Source organism: Vigna umbellata, chromosome 9 (genome assembly GCF_029865625.1).
Source record: "Vigna umbellata cultivar VRB3 chromosome 9, Vumbellata_1.0, whole genome shotgun sequence".
NCBI lineage: Eukaryota > Viridiplantae > Streptophyta > Magnoliopsida > Fabales > Fabaceae > Vigna > Vigna umbellata.
In genome coordinates, this window is record NC_142173.1 from 26593776 (window position 1) to 26619037 (window position 25262).

The window sequence follows — 25262 nt, forward strand, 5'->3', positions numbered from 1 at the left end:
ACACAAGCTGTATTAGATGTTAAAAAGACACCACTATTTTGTGTTCTCAATCCCTCATCACGAGTCAATGTTCGAAATTTGAACCCATTGATGTTGTAAGCAGTAAATCTTCTAGCATTATCCAATGGACCTCGTGCTAGAAACTTCAAGTCAGTAGACATTGAATTTATTGTTTCTGGATTCATAATCTAAACAAGGAAATAATGTTAGACATAATTAAAAGATAACTTGGTAAGTAAGAGAAAGTGTTCTATTTGATCACCCACCCGCCTTTGAAACCAATCAACAAACTCTTTAAACACTCTAGTTTCTATCTCAGTAGTTGAAGGTCGCCTTCCTCTTGATCTTCTTTTTATTAGATCTCTAAATTCACTACAAAAATTAATTACATTAAATGCATAAAATACAAGAATAATGTGGTTCAATTTGTTTAACTACAAATCACACACTTAATGTAGTGTACTTACTCAACAAACGGTGTGACTATCGCACAATTTAAAAGCACATATCGATGGGCTTGTAGCTTTTGCATATGAGTTAAAGTAAACATTGAGGAACCTCCTACCACCTTCCCACCTAGTGGGAATATAGATGACACAAAACACTCATTATCATTTGGGTTATCACAAACACGTCGTTGTCTATTGAACCTTGTCTCTATATCTTCAATGTATCTAGAACAAAAAGTAAGAGACTCTTCAGCTAAGTATCCCTCAGCTATAGAACCTTCTGGTTGTGCCTTGTTTCGTACAAAGGTCTTTAAATGACCTAATTCCCTATAATAATGATAAATAATTACATTAAATAAATTGGACACATATAATATCATACCTTGAACTAAAAGTAGTTAGCAATTACCTCTCTATAGGATACATATATCGATAATGAACTGGACCTCCAAGCTTTGCTTCCTCTACCAAATGAACAGTTAAATGAACCATAACTGTGAAGAATGATGGTGGGAATAACATTTCTAAGTGGCAAAGTGTAACCACAATACGATTTTGAAGCATTTCAAGGTCTTCAAGATTTAAGCTTTTACTACAAAGGGCCTTAAAAAATGAGCAAAACTCCACCAAGGTTGCAGTGACATGGTTTGGTAACAAATTACGTATTGCCAACGGAAGTAATTGCTCCATTATAATATGGCAATCGTGACTTTTTAGTCCTGATATTTTATGTTGAACATCATCAACACATCTAGAAATGTTACTTGAGTAACCATCAGGTACTAAAACATTTTTGAAAGTTTTGAGGAACAACCTTTTGGTATCACGAGTTAGTGAAAACAAAGCAAGGTGGTATCTTCCATTATCATCTGGCCAAAGATCCTGTCTTATGCCCATTTCCTTCAAATCTTTCCTTGCATTAAGATTGTCTTTGGATTTAGGCTTTTCATTCAACAAAGTATAGATTAAATTGTCAAATACATTCTTTTCAATGTGCATGAAGTCTAAATTGTGACGTAACAAATTAGACTCCCAATATGGAAGTTCAAAAAAAATGCTTCTTTTATTCCACTGTTTAACTTCTTGTCTGCATCTTTTTCCTTTACCATCCAAATGAATTCCTCTCCCAAATGTAACATTAATATTTTCCACTTGCCTAAAAATGTCAGATCCTGATAATTTTAGTGGTGGATTTCGTTCTTCAGTGCTTCCATCAAAGCGAACACGATTCAATCTAAATCTATGGTTTCTACTTAAAAAGCGACGATGTCCCATAAAACACCACTTCCTACTATGAGGAAGACGACAAGGTTCTGCATCAAAGTTACAAGTAGGGCAAGCTAAACCTGTGTGTGTGTTCCAACCAGATAAAATACCAAGGCCAGGAAAGTCACTAATTGTCCACATAAGAGCTGCTCGCATTCTAAAAGTTTCATTCAATGAAGAATCAAAGGTCTCCACCCCATCATTCCATAGCTCACGTAACTCATCCACAAGGGGTTGTAAGTACACATCAATACTATTTCCAGGCATCTGCTTACCTGGAATGATCATGGATAGGATCAATGAAGTGTGCTTCATACAAAGCCAAGGTGGAAGATTGTATGGAATTAAAAACACTGGCCAAATACTATAAGTAGAACTCATAGTGCCAAAAGGATTAAAACCATCACTAGCAAGGCCTAAGCGAACATTTCGAGGATCTAAAGCAAATTCAGGATGCATTACACTAAATGTCTTCCATGCCTCACCATCCCTTGGATGCCTTATAACTCCATCCTTGTTCTCTGAAGAATGCCATCTCATATGTTCTGCAGTCTTAGAGCACATAAACAATCTTTGCAATCTTGGTTTCAAAGGAAAGTAACGTAAAACTTTTGCAGGTTGCTTTTTTTTCTTCTTTGGGTTCCATCTAGATGTACCACAATGTTTGCATGTTTGCAAATCCTTTTCATCATCTCTTAAATATAACATACAATGATTTGGACATGCATCTATTTTGGTATAGTTAAGACCAAGTTTGTTGATGATTTTCTTAGCCTCATAAAAAGAAAGAGGCAACTTTGCTTCACTAAATGCATCTCTTAGCAAATCTAGGATCATAGTCATTGCCTTGTCACTTAATCCACACAAAACCTTGATATGATATAATTTGATTACAAACTCTAATTTTGTGTACTTGCTCCCGTCACACAATATTTGATTTCCGTCATTGAGAAACTCATTAAATTCATTATGATTCTCCCTTGGCCTTTCATTAATAACATCATCTTCACCCAATGGTTGTGATCTGCCTATATTAGTACCTTCTTGCCTATAATGTCCAAATGCTTCATTTATCATTGTTTCCATTGGATTTTCAAAATGAAATGTCTCTTGTGACTCATCTTCATTTCTAGAAATATCTTGTCTTTGCCTCTCACCATGAAGATTCCAAATAACATAATTTATGGGAAATTGTTTTAAAATCAAGTGCTCCTCAACTATGCCTCTAGCTTGCCATTTCACAAACCCACATTTGGGGCATGGACATCGAATTGTGTCTCCAGAGGCCCCATTCTCAAAAGCAAAATCTAAGAATTTTTGCAAACCAATTAAGTATTCAACTGTATTTCGGGGCTTAGTTATCCAAGATTTATCCATTCAAAAATATTCCTAAGCAAAATAAAATACACTAACACATGAAAAAGAATACAATATTCATGGAAAATACAAATAAATAATGAATTAGAAAAAATGAAATACTTGTTTCTACTAACCTTGAAGCGGTGAGATTGCAATGCTTAAAGAAAAACCTGCAACATCAATTATGAAAAAGGAAAATAATTGTTGAGGAAAGAAGGAAGGAAATGTGAGTTGGATGAGAAAGATAGTTTAATGTAATTTTGTTGCTTAGTGTTCAAATAATTATCACATCCATTTGCTAGCATCAATGTGACATGGAAATGCCCACATTTTAATGCTGTTTATTTGTCCTCAATTTTAATGATAAAATGGAATATCAAAGCAATATTTTGTTTCCTAATTTAATTAATTGCACAAGTCCAAATTGTTAAAAAACAGAGTGAGAGGCTCGCTTTAGTGGATTCAAGCACGTCACTTGATCCCATCCTCACCTGTAAACAATAATATTAATCCAAAAAGTACTTGTTCATAAATCAGCTTTTATGATACTGATAAATTATAATTCACTTGTGAATGATAGTTTCTGAAAAAAAAAACAGAAAACGGAAAGCAACTGGGTGAATGTTTGGAACCTATTTTTGGATGCTAAATATACTTCTAGAGTGAGATATTTTTATCTTTTATGCAAAACATTTTATAATGGACGCAGTTAACAGACTCGTTATATCTTATGCTAAAGGATTTTTGGTTCTACCTAGAGCCACAGTTAACAGACTACAGAGCTAGACTTCAATAAATCATGACCTAGTGTGCTTCAACAAAAAGATCTAGCAAGTGGTTCAGTGAAAAATAGGTCTGAATAAAGTTGAGAGTCATTAAACTTTAAACCATAGTCATATGTGAATTTTGATGAAAGTATTAGTTTTTTAGGTCTGAATATTTAAAATAAAACATTATCTCATTACAAGATACATCACAGTTTAAACTGTGAACTTATGAACTAAACAAGCCTGCAATCTCAATATGGTCTAGAGTCTAGATGTCAGTATATATCAATCAAGTATGCAAGCCTCAATAATAAGAACCAAACAAATAAAAAATGAACAAACATAGGAATCATTGTTAATATCTCCACTGCAAGTGCAGTTGGCAAAGGATAAAGAGTAACAGTATCTATAGGTTTTTCATTGCTTAATTAACAACTGAGCTTTGGATTTTATGTGGGATACAGGAATCACAATTTCAACACTACTTGCACTAGGTTCACCTACATACATACATATACATATATATGCATATATATACATATATATGCATATATATACATATATATCTATATATATATATATATATATATATATATATATATATATATGAAATCATAAACACAGAAGATGAGGATGATGATCCCTTGGAAAAGTGTTCAACTCATCTCTTATACTAAGGATAAGTTCCAACCTAAAACTAGCTGAAGGAATAACCAGCCGCTCATATAAAGTATTTTTATTTCAGATTATAACTTCCTAAACAAATATAGGAATACAAGTATAGAGTAAAAATTCAACAAAAGATTTAAAAAATCGGATTCCAAAACAAAACTCCCAATTAATTGGATGGAAAAAGACCAGCTAGAATATAATAATAGGATGCAAAACATTTTAGTTTATTATAATGCACTAAATAATAAACTACAATAATTTCACATATGAAAGATATTTGTAATAGAAGAAAAGAAGAGGATTACAAATTTATAAGGCGACTATTGAGAGCTTTGCATTCCTGAATAATTTCGTCCTCATCAAGAAGTTCATCCAAAGTAAAGTTATCCCTGTCCAAAATGGTCTCCACCTGCAATATAATACACCAAATAAATAGTAAAAACCCCATACCAATAGGTACCTATATCACTTCAAAAATTAAATTAAATAAATCTATTCTGGTCCCCAAGAAACAGTCAATAAATATTGGTTTCGAGCCTTTACACACCATCACAAGGGACACCCTCACATGTATGCATAAGAATTGAGCACATTCAATTTTTTTTTCTTACATCTTTTTGTTCTCTAACATGCTTCTCTTTTCCATTTTGGATGACATAGTGTCCTCTCATTACAGATGTTACTACTTAAGTTTTTTTTCTACTAAACTTAATTTTACAATAAAAATAATCCTCAAATTAATATTATATCTGCATGATGACCTGTAGCATAATATATATATATATATATATATATATATATATATATATATATATATATATATATATATAGAGAGAGAGAGAGAGAGAGATTATGAATGTAAAAGTTAATACACATTTTTTCCTTTAACTATTAGTAAAACGCCAATTACATACTAACTCCTTTTACATAAACAATAATAATAAGTATATATATATATTGTCAAAAGGTAGGACGGGTACGTAATCGAAATGAAAAATATAACTGTGCATTAATCTGCATTAGTATAAATACATATTTCAGTTGCAGGAAATATAGTAATTGACAAGGTCCAGAAGACAATAAGAAGTCCTCCTAACTACAAAATAACAGAAGAACTAAAAGCAACGAAAACAAGCCCTCCAAAACAAGACCTCTTCAGTGAGGAGTATGATGCACTTGTTGAGTACAATTAACTGATTTATGTCATGTACAATTAACTTCACAATTGTCAGATTTAACTTTCTAAATATTACTGATAGTCTGAAACCTTCGAATATTTTCAAATAACTAATCTGTTTTCAGAAATAAAATTCACACATGTGTAGTCAAGAACTATATCATATATGACATAATTCAAATTGCATCAAACGGAAGGTCATTGAGATATGTGGTCATAGCAGATAAGAAATAAAATCATGGATTTGAAATACTATATCAGCATGATGACCTGTAGCATAATATATATATATATATATATATATATATATATATATATATATATATATATATATATATATATATATATATATATATAGATTATGAATGTAAAAGTTAATACACATTTTTTCCTTTAACTATTTGTAAAACGCCAATTACATACTAACTCCTTTTACATAAACAATAATAATAAGTATATATATATTGTCAAAAGGTAGGACGGGTACGTAATCGAAATGAAAAATATAACTGTGCATTAATCTGCATTAGTATAAATACATATTTCAGTTGCAGGAAATATAGTAATTAACAAGTTCCAGAAGACAATAAGAAGTCCTCCTAACTACAAAATAACAGAAGAACTAAAAGCAACGAAAACAAGCCCTCCAAAATCTTCCCCTATCCATTATGGAAAAACATGATTGAAACTGGGAAGAAGATAACCCACTAAAGTGACGCAGAATGAACTCAATAAAACGTTGCACCAAATAAAAGCACAAAGAGTTGTAGAACGATGTACCTCCGTGACGTTATGAGCTCCGCTGTCTGCCGGTCCGCAGAACCCTCGTTGCAACTTCGTCCACCGACTGCAAATCTGAAAGGAAAAGGAAACACGGGCAATCCAAAGGAGAAATGAAAGAAATGAATGACAACAGGAAATAGAAGAAGGAAGAAAGGAAGATTGCGTACCTGCGAGGGAGAAATCGGATGGAATGAAGGGGGAACTGATTTTGCGGATGGAATTAAGGGGGGAACTGATTTTAGGGTTCAGTGGTTTAAGCAGATGGGTTTAAGATATGAAGGGAATAAAATTTTAGGATTGTTAAAAGAAAACTTACTGTAAAATTTTTAGAGGGAAAAATGTAAAAGAATTAGTAAATGAAGAAAAAATATATATTATTATTTGAGGAGGTTATAAACCTCTCTTAAAAGGAATTAAAACTCCCACAAACATTGTTAGTTAAATAATTTAAATTAAACATCTTAAGTTGTGTTAATTTGAGGGGGTTTTTTATACCCTCTCCAAAATAACCCCCTCTAAATATGTAGCTTGGTTAAAAATAACATTGGGAACGGGACTATAAGAAGAAAAAAACTTTGAGATTTTTTCTGTGGTGTCTCAATGATACAAACATTTAAAGGCATACAAATACAAATTAGCGAACTTTTGTCACTAATTAACGTGGATCTTCTTAAGTAACTGTTAAAAAACTTTTGACTCCTTAAAACTCTTTATGATGAATAAAATAAAACAACGCATTAACGTTGGGAAAAGCTTCTTAATATCATGCATGCATGAGCTTAATGTTTACCACCGCCACCTCCTCCAACACCAACACCAACACCAGAACCACCACCTTTACCACCTCCAACCCCAACTCCTACTCCAATGCCAATTCCAATACCAATCCCTCCACCACCACCTCTTCCTCCACCGCCGCCTCCCCCAATTCCTCCACCCCCTACACCACCTCCTGCTCCAAACCCACCACCATGACCTGAACCTCCACCAACTCCTCCACCTCCACCACTACCACCTCCTCCACCACCTCCAATTCCTCCACCAACACCACCTCCAACACCAACACCTCCGCCAAATCCTCCCCCTTGTCCAGAACCTCCACCAACTCCTCCACCTCCACCACTACCACCTCCTCCACCACCACCAATTCCCCCACCGACACCACCTCCTACGCCAACACCACCGCCAAATCCTCCCCCGTGTCCGGAACCTCCACCTAATCCACCACCTCCTCCTCCTCCTCCACCCCCTCCACCTCCACCTCCAGCTCCACCTGCTCCGCCTCCACCAACACCACCTCCTGCTCCAAACCCTCCACCGTGTCCGGAGCCACCACCCAATCCACCTCCTCCTCCACCACCGCCGCCGCCACCTCCACCTCCACCACCGATGCCTCCCCCAGCACCACCACCTACACCTCCTCCAGCTCCAAAACCTCCACCACGACCTGACCCACCTCCAAGTCCACCTCCTCCCCCGCCACCAAAGCCGCCACCGCCGCCAAGACCACCAAGACCACGACGGCCCAAACCATCTGGGAAGATTTGTTTGTCAAGCTTCTGATCTCCAACAACAAGAGTGGGAACAGTGAAGTGAAGAAGAATGCAGAGAAAAAGAAGAGAGAGAGAAAGGCATTTTGGATGGAAGTGAGTAGAAAGAACCATAATTGTGTAAAGAATGTGATAGAAATGGAGAGAATTTATCGAAGTGGGAGATGCTGCTCTTTCAAAATGAGGAGTGTGCTTTATATAGCCTTCGTCCACTACTGATTGCTATTAATGCTTCCTAATCTTCAAAACCGTTGGGTAATTAGCGGCAACATTAAACCATACGAGAGTCAAAACGCAACCACATTGGACTTTTGGTCTATCCACACTACTCACACACTTTGCTTTCACCCACTTTCAACTCAGACACTTATTTTGTTGGCTGATGATAAATGAACATCACATATTTCGTTTCATACCTATTCAACACGAACATTTTTGTTTTAAAATATTTAATATTTGGAGATGAATCAAGTACAAAAAAATAAAATGTTAATATTTTATCAAGTATATATTAAATAAGTGTAGAAAGATTGAACGTTGTATGCTCATAGTTTTCCTATTTTATTTACTCTAATTAATTACTTTTATATTTTTCTCCTTTTCGTCATTATCTCTACATGTACAACTCCTAGTCTGTTTTATTCATTACTAAAAGCATATCGTTAGATAGTATGGGAAGCTTTTAAAAGTATTAGAATTGCATTTGTTAATGTGTAACAGTTTATTTATCGGATTAATTAAGTTCTGCACAAATATATATCAATAAAATTAGTTATTATTTTTAACAATAAATCAATTTTTATTATTAGTATAGGTAATCATATAAAATCTTGTTATTACATAAAAATAATTTTAAATAGTGTTTGATTGTTTGCCATTTATAATGCGAAAGGTTCAACAATTTAGAGCAGCTTTTCCTTCTTCCAAACGGTCACGTTCAATACCCTCTACCAAAGGCAATGTCAATTGAACCTAAAAACAACTAATTAACACAAAGATTAACAAAAACAAAAAAATTCCATATGCGAAAGCATAAACTAACCTAAAAGATACAAGAATAAAAAGTAAAAGTGAAAACCCAAATTTATTTGAACGCGAGGGCCTTCAACGTCCAGGACAAGATAAAAAGATCTCCTCATAGGAAAGACCTATAATAGTAGAGATCTTCTCACACATTTAGGAAAGACCTTATATGATAGTAGAGCGTTTGTCGAGGTCTCCTCTATGAACAACTTTACGCAGTTGAAATTATGCAGCTTTCAAACACGGAATAAGGAATGACATGTTCAACTCTACGGACGCGGATGCGGTTGGCTATGCATCGACCTCTCTGCTCAGAATTGATGGGTTTGTAGACTTTAAATTTTTAATTTGAATTGTAGGTTTTTTTATTTCAATAATTAACATGGATTTTTTCTATACAAATTATTGAGTTAAAATTTTATTTAATCGAAAAATATTTAAGAGATATAATTTATTTTTTCCTTAACATATTTTATTCATTATTAATATCTTAGAATTTTTAAATATATTTTATTCATCATTAATATCTTTAGAATTTTTAAATTTTATATATATATATATATATATATATATATATATATATATATATATATATATATATATATATATATATTATCTAAATGCGTTAAATTCATTACATGATTATTCAAAACTCAAAAATATAAGTTAATATTAAGTTTGTGACTAAAACTATAATTGTAATGAAATATTATCGTTAAATATTCTAAAGTAATATCTAATGCTCTCTTTACCTCATTATCTTTGGAAGATAACATCGTTCACATAATTCCCAGTGGCAAATTCACTTTTGCATTCTTTTTCATCATGAGTCAAATTATGGTTCATTAAAGATTAATATATGATTATATTATGTATTTTGAATCTTTATTGGTAAAAGCACGTGGTTAAACATGTTATAAATTTCACATCGACTAGAGATGAGACTGATTTATAGTATATAAGTGAGAGCAAACCTCACTCTTAGTTAGTTTGCCACCATGGCGTTGCCTACCTTATCATGACATTGTCATCATTGAAGTAGGTTGTTGCCTTGTTCATCTTTAATATTTCTCAACTCATCAAACTAAAATCTCAGGGATTACTAAGCTAGTGTTATAATTTTTATCATTTTGTCTCTTTATGAATTGTTGTCGCTTTGTTACCTTGATTACACTCTCTTCATTAGCTTTATCCTTTTTATTCTATTACTTAATTATTTTTATTTTAGGAAATTTTCAAGTATTGCTCCATTATTGACAAATTCATTTGACAAAACTCTAGTTTTGTCCCCTTTAGTCCAAGTTTCATCTTTGTGTAGTTCAAAAGGTGAAGTAAATATTGAATGGCAACAACTACAAAATTCGCTACCATAAGTGGAGGAAAAGAGAAAACCTGATTGTACATAAGGTGTCTCGGAGATGACGACATGGAGAGCTAACATTGTGGGAAAGCCACAACGTCGATGTAATGTGGGGGAGAACATGAAGTGAAAGAAGAGAAGAATAAAGTGAACAAAAAGAACACAGATGAAATGAGAAAGAGAAAACGTGAAGAAAGAACACACGAATCAGATTGTGAAAATGAAGAGAACATTAAGAGAGAGAAAAAAATTAGGGATTCAGATTTTATGATAGGTGGTTTACTACATGTCATAATATGTTTTGAACTTTATTATGAAAATATCACCGCATCTAACTTACTATGACATGTGATAAACTAACCATCATAATAAGGCATACTATGAGAGGTCTTCGTAGACATGTCACAATACATTTTGAACATAATTGTAATTTTGTTACCATGTTTATTTATTATGATAGGTCTCCCAAAGTATGTCATAATAACTTTTACTTTTATTATGAAAATGTCACTGGTCAACTTATTATGACATGTATATTTCATCTGTTATAATAAGTCATCATATAATATCTTTTTTCCATCAATGAAACTTATTTCTATCGGTTATTTAATGATCATGTATAAAATATTATGAAGAATGATAATAACTTTACTAAGAGTATATTTTTAAGACTTCACCTAATAACTCGTTTGTGATAGAATTCATCTTTTTTAGCAAACACAAGTGAAAAAGTAGTGAAAAACTATTAAATAAAGTATTAATTTTTTAAACATATCTTATATTATTGACTAAAATTTATTAGAAAATACAACTATTGATAATAATTGTATTGAGAGTATATTCTTAAGACTTCACCTAATAACTCGTTTGTGAGAGGATTCATCCTTTTTAGCAAACACAAGTGAAAAGGTATTGATCAAAATATTAATTTTTTTAGGATTAAATATGTTTTTGGTCCCTTAACTTTTGGTGAAAAATGAAATTAGTCCCTCTTCAAAACTTTGGCCTAATTTAGTCCACAAACTTTAGAAATGTGTGAATTTAGTCCTTTTAACTAAATTTTGTTAGGTTTATTTGATGTTTCAAGTGCGTTTCATGATAGCATTTGAGTTGTTTACATCGTTTGACAAATTTTTACTTCATTGTTAACTGAGAAATGCGTTTAAAATATCAAATAAAGTTAGTTAAAAAAACTAAATTCACACGTTACTAAAGTTTGGGGACTAAATTGGTCTAAAGTTTCAAAGAGAGACTAATTTCAATTTTCAATGAAAATTAAGAGACCAAAGACATATTTAACCCATTTTTTTAACATATCTTATATTATTCACTAAAATTTATTAGAAAAACAATTTATATTTTTCACTTAACAACCTATTAATTTCTATTTTTTAATTTTTAAAATACTTGTTTCCTTTAATGCATACCTCCTCCAGAGTGACTAAACACGTACCATGACACTCTAACAAACAATACATGATAAACTATCCTTTAGAGAATTTTAACTTCGTTAACATTTTTAGGTATATGAATTAATAAATTTGTTCAATGGAACTGTGTATGACTTCTCAAATTTTTCATCTGTAAATTTTTCTAGAAATTAATACAACTTTTAAGGCATAACAATTTCGGCAACTAACTTCATTAACAATCCATCGCAAGTCTGGAAAAGGGATATGATGATTTTATATATATATATATATATAGATGATTTTATGGTTTCTCAATACAAACAAGTAAAGGCATTGTTTCAAATACAAAGGGCGAATACATGGATGGACTGTATGACTAATTGAGATGGATATAACCAAATTGTTCCAAAACCTTTGACTTCTTAAAACACTTTATTCTAAAACAAAGCAACGCTAACGTTGGCTAAAGCTCCTTAGTATCATGCATGCATGAAAGCTTAATGTTTACCCCCTCCTCCTCCAACACCGACACCGACACCAAACCCTCCACCGTGACCCGAACCTCCACCTATGCCACCTCCACCTCCTCCACCGCCACCTCCCCCTCCGCCCCCTCCTCCACCAATTCCTCCACCCCCTACACCACCTCCTACTCCAAACCCACCACCATGACCTGAACCTCCACCAACTCCTCCACCTCCACCACTACCACCTCCTCCACCACCTCCAATTCCTCCACCAACACCACCTCCTACGCCAACACCACCGCCAAATCCTCCCCCGTGTCCGGAACCTCCACCTAATCCACCACCTCCTCCTCCTCCACCCCCTCCACCTCCACCTCCACCTCCACCTGCTCCACCACCTATGCCTCCACCAACACCACCACCTGCTCCAAACCCTCCACCGTGTCCGGAGCCACCACCCAATCCACCTCCTCCTCCGCCACCGCCGCCGCCACCTCCACCTCCACCACCGATGCCTCCACCAACACCACCACCTACACCTCCTCCAGCTCCAAAACCTCCACCACGACCTGACCCACCTCCAAGTCCAGCTCCTCCCCCGCCACCAAAGCCTCCACCGCCGCCAAGACCACCGCCTCCGCCACCACGACGGCCCAAGCCATCTGGGAATATTTGTTTGTCAAGCTTCTGATCTCCAACAACAAGAGTGGGAACAGTGAAGTGAAGAAGAATGCAAAGAAGAAGAAGAGAGAGAGAAAGACATTTTGGATGGAAATGAGTAGAAAGAACCATAACTGTGTGAAGAATGATAGAAATGCAGAGAATTTATCGAAGTGGGAGATGCTGCTCTTGCAAAATGAGGAGTGTGCTTTATATAGCCTTCGTCCACTACTGATTGCTATTAATGCTTCCTAATCTTCAAACCGTTGGGGAATTAGCCGCAACATTGAATCATATGAGAGTCAAAACCCAACCACACTCGACTTTTGCTCTATTCATACTACTCACACACTTTGCTTTCAACCATTTCCAACTCAAGCACTTATTTTATTTGCTTAATTAAATAATTAGCTTCTATTTTAGTCATTATATCTACGTTTACAATTCCTCCTAGTCTGTATTCATTACTAAAACCAAATCATTAACTAGTGTCCGATGCTTTTAAAGTATTTGCTAATATAATTTGTTTGTTTAACAAGAGTTATTTATTGGATTTTAAAGGTCCACTCAAATGTATCAACAAAATTAGTTAATATTTTTAACAATTATTATCAATTATTATTAAGATGGTAGGTAATAGTTTAAATCTTGATATTATATGAAACATGTTTCGGGTAACTTTAATTTGCTTTGTCTTTGTGTTCACTCCGATCAACCGGGATATCTATCAAAAGTAATTCGATGCTTAAGTAAATAGTTTGTATGGGATCAAAGCAATAGTCTTAATTTACCTCTTACCTTAGACTTTTATTTATAGTTTTAAGATAGACTCGATGTCCGTCTGGCCGATATATCAAAATTATGTTTTACATCTTTAGGTCATTCAATGATTTCTTATCTTCCAGGGTCGTTCGAACATACAATACAAAACATATTTTAAAATAACGTTTAACGTTTATGTTTGACATTTGGAAAGCAAAATTAAAGATATAAATAATATATGTCAAAATAAAAATAATAATATTATATGTAAATCAGAAGTTTTTATATATCTTTAAAATAATAATCATACTTCTTTTAATCTAATTATATTTTTTACATATAAATATTAGTGTGCTAAGAAGTTATGAGAAACTAAATTAAAAAATGTACTTAATTTTATATTAAAAATGAAAATAATGTCGATAACTTAAAACTCCAATTATAATAGTTAAACTTATTATTCACAACTTGATGAAATAATGTGCTTTCCAACTCGGAACGAGGAAAATGCATGGTCAACTCTGCGTACGCGGATGCCCTTGTCCTCCCATCTACCTCTCTCGCTCAGAATTAATGAGTTTGTTTGTAGACTTCAATTTTTCAAATTAAAATTCTTATATCAATACATTAACATAGATTTTTTTTTCTATATAATTTAATGAGTTAAATTTAATTCAACTGAAATGTAGGATAAAAATAATTAAGAGATATATTAAATTAGAACTTTTAATTTGACTTATTGTCTCTGAATCAGTGCTAGTTATAAGACCTTAAAAAATGTAATTAAATAAAATAATCGAAACAATGACTAAAGTTCAAATTATATTTTTTGAGATAGTGAAATGATGAAACTAGTTATATAACTTATTTGGTTAAAGTAATATTATGTTCAAATCCTATCATACCACCAAAGTTTTTATTTTATACAATTTCTAAAATTTATTTTTTGAATATTTGTGAAGTTGAGTTTGTTTCTTTGCATTTTGAGAAATATAATAAATGTGAAAAAAGATCTAAAATTTTGATTAGGATTTTTCTTAAGTAAAGACTATGTCCGATTGGTCTTTTTTGTTTCGAAATGGCAAGAAATGTTAAGAATTTTAATTATTTCGTTTTGAATGAGTCCGATGGTTAAAATTATGTTTTTATTAGAAAATTGTGTTGTTAGGCAAAGGATTTTCATTTTGTCAATGGGTGATTAATCTGCAACCATAATGGAATAACCTAGCCTTTCTGGGGTTAACGTTTTTAATTATAATATTTGGAAGCAAAAGGAAATTTTGGTACAGATCTTTCATATATATTTATATTGTATAAAGAATATATTTTTTCATGACAGTTTTGTTTTGTAGATCGATTATATATTAAAAACGTATTTGCACCCCTCCCACCACCATTTCGTTTTGTCGTCATTGCTTTCATGTTGTCATTATCCTTCCATCCCTTTCCTTCCCTTCAATCTTCTCCTCGTTATTGTTATGGTCACCACCATTCTTTCCCCTTTCTTTTTCTTTTCATTGTGAAAGTGCAAAGTTTGTTCATGATTTTCAATTTTTATTTCTTATTCTTGACATTTAATGCATCGATTTTGTATTTTTGTTCAGATTTATTAATTCTTCAATTCATGCTCCAAACATTTGCAAGTTTGTTTACAGAGTTCCACATTTTCAGGTTCATAAAAAAAATTAATTTATATATATATATATATAATATATTAATATACATATTTTAAAATTCATTATATTTATCAATTGTGTTTTGTATTAATCTTCCGGTACATATTTGATTGTAGTTGATAATCACTTTCATTTCATTTTAACCGACCAATGTAAAATGCTTGCAAAATTTTGTGAAATTTAAAATATGTTAAAAATTTATATGTATTAATAAACTAAAACAATTGAATCCTCTTAAATAGGAAGTAGTCAAACCTTGAATACAAAAGCAATGTGATCATTCATTTAAAGATTACTAAAATTGTGTGAACAATTTATTATATATACGTATGGATCGAGATTAGATTAATTCGTCACACATTAGTGCTGAGTATGAAAGAGGAGTAGAATAATTTATACAATTTGCGCAACATAATGAGGGTAGAAGTGATGATGAAGTGAAATTTAGATGTCCTTGTGTTAATTGTTTGAATGAAAGAAAGTTGAATGCAACTGAAATTTGGAAACACCTTATCTGTGATGGTTTCTTTCGAAGTTATACAACATGGACATGATATGGTGAGTTATAGACTTTCCAATGGTCTTCCAAATTGACCATGTTGTTTATTCCACCATGAAAGATCTATTGAAAGAAGATAAATTACAGGATATGATCTACGGTGTTGGCATAGAAGCTTTTATCCAAGCACATTGTATGAAACAATGTGTACTGATATAGAGACTCCGTTGTATGTCAGTTCAACTAAGTTCACACGATTGTATATAAAATAAATGTTTTGTTGTCAGGTATATATTTGGAGCCAACAACAATACGAGGTTAAATGTGTATATAGGTTCATAGACCCTCAACTCACTCATGAAGGTAATAAATTTGACATTTTCTAAACATATGTCATCAACTGCTTTGAAAAGGGGAAGCAAATATATTTTGTCCCTTATATTGTTGTGTTAGCTTAGTTTGTTAACTTGTAATTTTAATATGTCCTTTTAAGGTATAACAATAAAGTTATTTTCAATTTAAGCATAATTGAGAGCTACTTATGGTTTTCTTGAAGGATAACATTGTTGTGTGGTTTTTCTCCTTATACAAGTCTCCCCCAACTATCTCAGACAAGAAATAGATTAGTAAGAACCTCAATGCTATGAACTTTTCGTATTATATAAGTGTATCCTAAAATATTCCCTTTTTCATAGTTAAATTACAGGACATAACATGTTGTTAGGAAAACTACTAAGGAAAAAAAGCTTACATGGTTATCCTTCCAAGTTTGGTATTTTAGTTCATATATTTATAATTATTTGATTCCTTTTCTTCCTCGATTATTTGTAATTGTGTTAATATATAATAAACAAATCAACTCATATGAGTGATATTACTATGTAATGCAATGAATGACAATCGTTGTTCGTGCTCGTATTACAACTAGTTGAAAAATAGTAATAATTGCATTGAATCAAATATTTTGTAACTTTGTCTTTTTATATATTAATTGAAATTATTGTCATTTTGTGTAAGAATTCAAGAATCTGACACTAATTCTCAATAGGTCCATCCATTATGTATATTTAAGGATAACTTGTGGAAAATACATGATACAAATGTACAATAGTATATAACATATTTACTTATTATATATATATTCATACTCTTAAGGATTTAACACAAATATAATTTAGCACATTAACTTGTATCTAGGTTCTAGCTTATTCTGGGTGTGATAGATATAAAGTGTTATTTTTGTTTTGATGTTGTGATATTTTGTGTAGGTTTAATATGTAAGAAGAAACAAAATAAAAAAAATTATAAAAATGACTACATTAACCTTCTATTATAATTAAAACCGAAGAATAAAAGAGTATTAGGCATTGGTTCTGATAATTACTAAAGCCTAAAACCCTTTAAGAAAATAAACTATTTAAAAAAAACACCTTACATATTAGGCTTTGATTATAAGTATAATTGAAGCATAAAAAAATATTAAGCTTTCAGCTCTAGTAACCATCGAAGTCTAATATCTTTCTGATTTAAAATTATTTATTTTTAAAGGTTTTCATCTTTAGTTCTTATAGGAATAAAAGCCTAATATTTTTTATTTAAAATATCATTTAATTTGAAGATATTAGATTTTAATTTTGGTTAAACCGAAACTTAATAACCTTAAAATGAAAACATTTTTTTAAATCTGAAAAAATTTCGATTTCGGTTGCTATGTGAACCAAAGTCTAATACCACATTTTTTATTATTATTTATTTATAATTTCATACTATTTATGAATAAACTAAAGTAAAATAGGGAGATTTATGCTTCAGTTTATAAATGAAGTAAAAAAATCACTATTTTTTATTTTGTTGAATGTTTTAATTGTAAAATCGAAACCTAATGTCTGCATTACTGTTACTAAAATGTCAATAAAGAAAAATAATAATAAATTTTTCTTGTGAATGAAAAATAAGAAAAGTAAGCGTTAGATTCACTTTGTTGATTAATATCCAAACAACCAGTTGATACTTTCACTAGTTGGAAGAAAACATAAAGGATAAACATATAATTTAGAGAAGAACACATGATGGCACATATGTATAGGTTAGGTTTTGTTGCTGCACAAAAGTTATACTTTAACTTGTGAAGGTTATACTTTAAGATCATTAATGTTAATGACATGAGATTAGCATTTTGGAAAGATGGTTGAAGTTAATTTATCAAGAAAGATGACTGGTCATGGTTAGAGAGACTCGTGATGACTAACACCAGGAGGTTTTGGCAGGGAATATGTAAATGTGAATAATTTACAAACTTTTTGGAGGATTAAATAACCCAAATGAAATTTGAGAAACTAAAAAATTATAAAAGGTTAAATAAAATAGTCTACAAATTAATATCTGATAATTAACATACACTAACTCTCTTTATCTTTGAGGTTAAATAAATTAAAAAGAGAGAAAATTATATATCTTAATATTTAAATTAATAATAAAAAAGAAAATAAAAGAATCATCAATTAGTGATTGATTTCTGAAAACTCAATCACCAAGTTAATTCGTTTAGAAAAAAAAAAAGTCATTGATTTAGTAGTAATAATAAATATAGAAGAATTTAGTATTCTTTAATTGATTTGATACTTGCCCATTAAAAAAACATAAATTTAACATTCAAATATTAATATTAATATCGGTCAAATCGCAATTTAACATTCAAATATTAATATTAATATCGGCTAAATTATGATTATATTAGTATTAACTTAATCAACTCCAATGACAAAAAAATTAATTTAAAAAAAATTAAAACAAATAAATTTATTGATATTTATATTGATTTAAATTAATGTTGGTTAAGTGGATAATAATTATAAAAGAAATTAAAATAAGTGGATAATAACTTTATTTTTCTTGGTTTTTGTTTAGAAGCCCCATAAGTGGTTGCGTATGGGTTTGTTATACGTTGTGTTTGTTTGAAAGAATGACTGTTCACGGTGATTGGCGACGATGGATTTGGAAAACGAGCGTTGTTCTCTTGCGATGATTTGCAACGATAGAACAACGATGATTTGCGAGATAACACTGTTGAAGTGATCTCGCTAATTTGCGAGGATTTGCGCTGATTTAGTACACAAAGACTCATATGCCCTGTACGGATATTAAAGAGGAAGACGGTCGTTAATGGAGGACCAAGAACGTTGTTGATGATGATGAGCGAGTGGATGAGGATGACCAAACGAGGAAGCAGCAGGGGTTGAAGAAGTGATGTTCATGGCTAGGTATTCGGTTCGAAGAAGAGGGTATCCGGTTCGAGTTTTTGGAAGGAGTTTGACGAATTCGGTTACATGATTGGCGTATCCGGTTACACGTTCTCAAACAACTTCCATGGGAGGCGTATTCGGTTACACATTCCGTATTCGTTCTCAAACGACGCTAGTATTAACTTTTGGTTGTTAACACCAACTTTTGGTTGACTATAAATTTATACTCTCTTAATATTGTGTTAGGATCCTCATGTCAATGCTAATGACTAATACCTTAATCACAAATAGTTTAAAGAATATTTTTTAAACGTTATATATGATTTTGTACAACTACATTAGTAAAACGAGGTTTTGAATTATATGTCAAAGTTAATTTAAAGCCTATAAAAATATTGGAAAATGTTCTTTTAACAACTTTTTTTTATAACAGTTTATGTGATAGCTTGTGATTGGTTCGTTTCAAATATATAAACCAATAAAATAGTGACACATTGTCTATTGTCAAAAAGTTATTAAAAAAAGTTGTTAATATATCATGGTACAATTCACAAAACATAAACATGTTTTGATAGATGACCAAATGTAAATATCAATAACCAGCATCTAAGGTTTCTCATCAACACTACTATTTGAGTGCACATAACAAACAAGTAAAAGAAAAAAATAGTTTTCCTTAATGTGCGGTATCCCTTCCCCCTTAAATGCTGCTTCCTTTTCCCAAACTCATAACCCTTGGCCTCCATCATCTTCACTTATGATAAAAAAAAAAATTATTTTCTGTCGACGAAAAAAAAATATTAGTAAGTGACAAATAAGTTAGATTTCTACAAGTATTTCATGTATTAGTAATAAATTATTTAAGTTTTTATAAAGGATATTTTACTTTATGTAGAATTTTTCTTCCTAGCTATTTAACCTATTTAAAGAGTCGGTAGAAAAACTTCAAAATAATTAACCTCTAGGTAAGCTAACATACTAGGACAAGCATTAATCTCGAAAAGTTAAGGACAAACTTAAATAAATACCACAATAGAGATTAAATTTATTTTAAATTTAATTATAACGATGATAAAGAGTTTCGATATTAAATAATTTGACTTTAATTATGTAACTGATGTGAAAAGTTAGAAACTCTTTACATGTAAAAAGTTTGAAAATAGGACATATTAACTCACTTGATTATTTACAATTGACGTAAAAAAATACACATTATATTGACTTTAGCAGTATAAAATGTATTGTTTTTCTTAAAAAAAAAAAAAACTGGTTGTTTCTACCGTATATAATTATAGTAAAATTTCATTACAAGATAATGTAACTAAATTCCATATTTAACAGACTTCTAAACTATGACGAAAAATATATTAAAAAATATACTAAAATCAAATTACAATTTCTGACTCTGTCTGTTAGTGTTCCAGCGGAATATGAAAAGGAGGAGATAGACATTAATGTGGAGTTCTTTTAGTTGGAAATTTATAAACATGGACAAATTTTTAAAAAGATTAAAGAAATAGACAAATCATATTTGGAATAAAAACGATTTATTTTAATCTATTTTAAGGTGGAAATGTACGATGCACAATAAATGATTGTCCTTCAGCATTTGGTTCTTCTAGAGAATGGCTCAGTCACTTATGGGGAAAATGCACATAAATTTTGAAACTCGCCATTAGTAATAGAATAATGCTAAGGGAAGTCACTCTTATATTTATTTCATATATAACATAAGAATAAAATGTTCGTAAAAAAAATGAATTTTTATATTTTTTATAAATAAAAAAAAGAAAAAATAAAAAAATATTATCAATGTAAAAATTGATGTGAATTAAAGTTTTATTTTTTTAACAATATTAACTTAATGAATTAATATATTTCTGGTGACTTGACCAAACAACTTCAACAATAGCTAGCTACTCGACATTAAAAGATCATACAGGTATCTTCAAGATAAGGATGAAGCTTTCATAAATATGGAAAAATTTCATATATGAATTCAGAAGTCGAGCACGACATCATTTGCATGGAAATAAGTAATTCATCACAGTGTTCTGAATCTCAGTGACTTTGATAGTTAAAACACATGTAACTATAGTAATAGGATTTTGCCAAAGCTTTTCCCTAACAACACAAGACAACATGGACTCTCATAATCCTTACATAAAGACGGCTTTCTTAAGGAATATCCAAATACTGTTATGCATGCATGCTTAAACCCTAATGTTTACCCCCACCTCCTCCTCCTCCCACACCAGAACCACTGCCGGAACCATGCCCACCTCCTACCCCAACTCCAATGCCAATTCCGATGCCAAACCCTCCACCGCCTCCATGACCGCCGCCGCCGCCTCCACCTATACCTCCACCCCCGCCATGACCTATACCACCACCTGCACCAAAGCCTCCGCCGTGACCAGAACCTCCTCCAATTCCTCCACCGCCACCTCCTCCAGCACCACCACCACCACCAATTCCTCCTCCTACACCACCTCCTGCACCAAAGCCCCCACCATGACCTGAACCTCCGCCTATTCCACCCCCTGCTCCACCACCACCTCCTCCTCCACCACCACCTCCTCCTCCCGCTCCACCACCAACACCACCTCCTATACCACCACCAGCACCAAATCCTCCACCATGGCCTGAACCTCCTCCCAAACCACCACCACCACCACCACCTCCTCCTCCTCCTCCCCCTCCACCTGCTCCACCACCTAAGCCTCCACCAACACCACCACCAGCTCCAAACCCTCCACCATGGCCTGATCCACCACCCAATCCACCCCCTCCACCCCCACCACCTCCTCCTCCTCCGCCGCCACCACCACCAATGCCTCCTCCTACTCCCCCACCTACACCTCCTCCAGCACCAAAACCTCCACCATGACCTCCCCCAGCTCCTCCGCCGCCTCCAAAACCGCCTCCACCACCAATACCTCCACCATGACCTCCCCCACCACCAAGACCACCACCTCTCCCGCCACCAAGGCCACCACCACCACCAAATCCTCCTCCACCACCTCTACCACCACCGAGACCTCCACCACCACCGAGGCCTCCACCACCGCCAAGACCTCCACCACCGCCAAAGCCTCCTCCTCCCCCTAGTCCACCACCACGGCCACGTCGGCCCCCCCACCCCCTGCACCGTGGTCCACGTCCAAATCGACAATCATCTCCATACCTTTGTGGGTCAAGCTTCTCATCACCTAAAACAGTGATCACACTTAATTCAAGGACAATGCACATAACAAGAACACTCACGGAAACCCATTTCTTATGGAAATTAGTAGCCATTGTCAAAAGGCAATACACTCACTTTGCTGCTCTGGAAGAAATTATGAGTTGGCATTATATATATAGGCTTTGTTCACTAGATCTTGATATTAATGGTGCAAGCTATGAACAGTTGGGGAATTCAAACCAACATTAAACCATGACAAGTGGAACTGATATATCAACTCTAAAGCCAACGTGGACTTTAATTCAATGCTGCATATATAGATATGCCCTTCAATCTTATCACACTTCCTTTCTACAATGTTTTTACATATATGATAAAAAGAGAAGAAAGATAACCATTGAATAAAACAGTGTTTATGAGATTAAAATATTAATCTAAAATTCTTTTAAGGGCAATCTGCTCACAGCGTACTACATCCTTTTGTTTTGTACTATCGTTACTAGATAAAATTTATTCACTATTAGCATTCTATTCGTTAGCATTTTTCTAACAAAAATTAAACTATTGTCTATACATTTAAAAGTACTACACTAAAATTTATTATATTAAATATATATATATATATATATATATATATATATATATATATATTATATTTCATACTATAGTGATTTTATCTGTCAATGTGATATATATGTATCATACATTTTAGTATAAACTCACAATATCTCGTATTTTCTTATCGTAAAAAAAGTTTAGACTAATTTTGGTGTAAAAAGAACTCATATTCGCATCTAATATATAATTATTAAAATACATATTAATTTAAATTTATTTAATTGGATTTAGATGGAATAGTATTTTAGAGTTTAAAAATCTAAGTCAAGGTAAGTTATGCATAATTAAGGTTATAAAAGTGTAACGAACCTGATCTCCAAATAAACACGATCAAATTCAATTAGACCTAATTCTCATAGGGTCGAAAATTCAGTTAGACCTAATTCTTATAAGGTCGAACTTGGTTGAATCTAACTCATACGAGTCTAACAATTTAGATTTGTATTTTCAGTGAGTATATTATATATATTTTTGTATGTTTAAAAAGTATATCCTATTTCTTATATGTTTTTTATGTTTGTATTTTTATAAAGTCTATTATTTATATTTTTAATTTTTTAATCATATAAATCTTTAGATTATTATATTTAAAACTTAGTTTTAAACTTAAAAATATTTATTATTTCTTTTCTACATCTCTAAAACTCTTTTAATAAATATACCAACAAACATCAATATGTACATAAACACAAAAGTTTAACACTAGTTTATTTTAAAAGAAAATACTTTTATTTTATAAAATTGTAATAAATTTTAAAATTTTAACTAAATTAGGATCTCAATAATGCCTTGTGGGAACACGCACTGCGAACATGTTATTCGTCGTGTCTGAGAAATTTTGCCTCATTGTATGTTTTTCTACCTTTTGAATATCCATGGAAAATTATTTGTGAGTTTTTTTTTATTTGTATGTCTTCATTGATCCACGTATATCTATTTTTTTTTCATTCTAAATAAGATTGTAAACAAAAATTTTAAAATTACACAAATTATGATAAAAAATTAATTTTAAAGTACAATATAAATAAAATTACATAAGAAAGTATTATTATAAAATAAATTTGATCTTTATAAAAGAATTTAAATAAATTGTATCATAAAATAAGTTATAAGAGATTTAATATTTTTAAAAAAGAATGCAATTTTATATATCTAAATAAAAAATATAAATATATAAAACAAAATTTAAAAATTTTTTAATAATTCCTAATTTTCTTATTATTAATATTTTAATCACTTAATATTTTTTAAATATTCAAATAAAATTCTCATTAAAAATAAAAAAGTATCCAAAAATTAAATATTATATTGTATATCCATTAAAACTATTTATTTTAAAATTTACTTTTAAATATTTACTTGTACATATTCTTTTCTGTTATCTTACTACTTATGTACCGATATTGTACAATAGATTAAATTGATTAAGTACACAATACGAATAAAGAATAGGATTTTATGACTATATATATTATACCGATTATATATTGTATTTGATATAATAAACGATATAATGACAAAAACTTAACTATAATAAAACTTTTTATTCGAGTTATCGCTTAGATAAATACAAACACAATAATATTCTTATAATAAATTAAAAAACATTTTATTTGAATTTTAGTCTATTAATCATAATTTTGCAGTATAAAATGGACACGTTATATATAATTAGTTTATTAAATTTTATTATTATTTTAGAAAGTGTAACAATATATTTATATTATTTGACAATACAAAAGTTTGTATTAGTGCTGTATAAAAGTTAAGCCTAATACAATATGCACGAACAGAACAAAAAATCAGAAATAAACTCTCTTAATATATATACTTCTTTACGTGACGTTTAAAGTTTTAACACAAATGTTAAGAATTGAATAAAAAAGTATTATATATAACATTATTTTATATATATATATATAATTTAATTAATAACTCATTTCCTCTTACTGTGTAGTATTTCCAATGAGGATATATAGTTCTAGAAAAATATTTAATCATTTTCTGTCTAAAATATCATATAAAATGTAAGAAACAAAAACAGTATATAAAAGAAACCTTTTCAATTTATTTGTTTTTTAGTAGTTAGGGGAATATTTTAACTTTTTTATTTATTTAATGTTTAATTAATATCCGTAGCAGTATTGATAGTGACTGATAAAGAGGGATATGAATTATTTGGTTTGATAGACACGGAAAACCATCGGTCAACTACACCGACGCGTATGGTCTTAGCTACCAATCTACCTCTCTGCGTAAAATTAAATTCCATCTTACTTATTTAAAATGCAAAGAAAATTGGTGTCTGACAACTGACAAATTCTGCAAAATCT

General features: G+C 31.6%; 1 protein-coding gene across 1 annotated transcript; it reads right to left on the minus strand.

Moving 5' to 3' along the window:
* Nucleotides 1-463: 463 nt before the first annotated feature.
* LOC148193093 (uncharacterized) lies at nt 464-3092 on the minus strand. The gene is made up of 2 exons (XM_088099724.1): nt 859-3092; nt 464-776 (listed from the first exon to the last, which is right to left on the minus strand). Exons 1-2 carry the CDS (start codon nt 3090-3092, stop codon nt 464-466), a joined length of 2547 nt encoding a protein of 848 aa, XP_087955850.1.
* Between the last annotated feature and the right edge of the window lie 22170 nt (nt 3093-25262).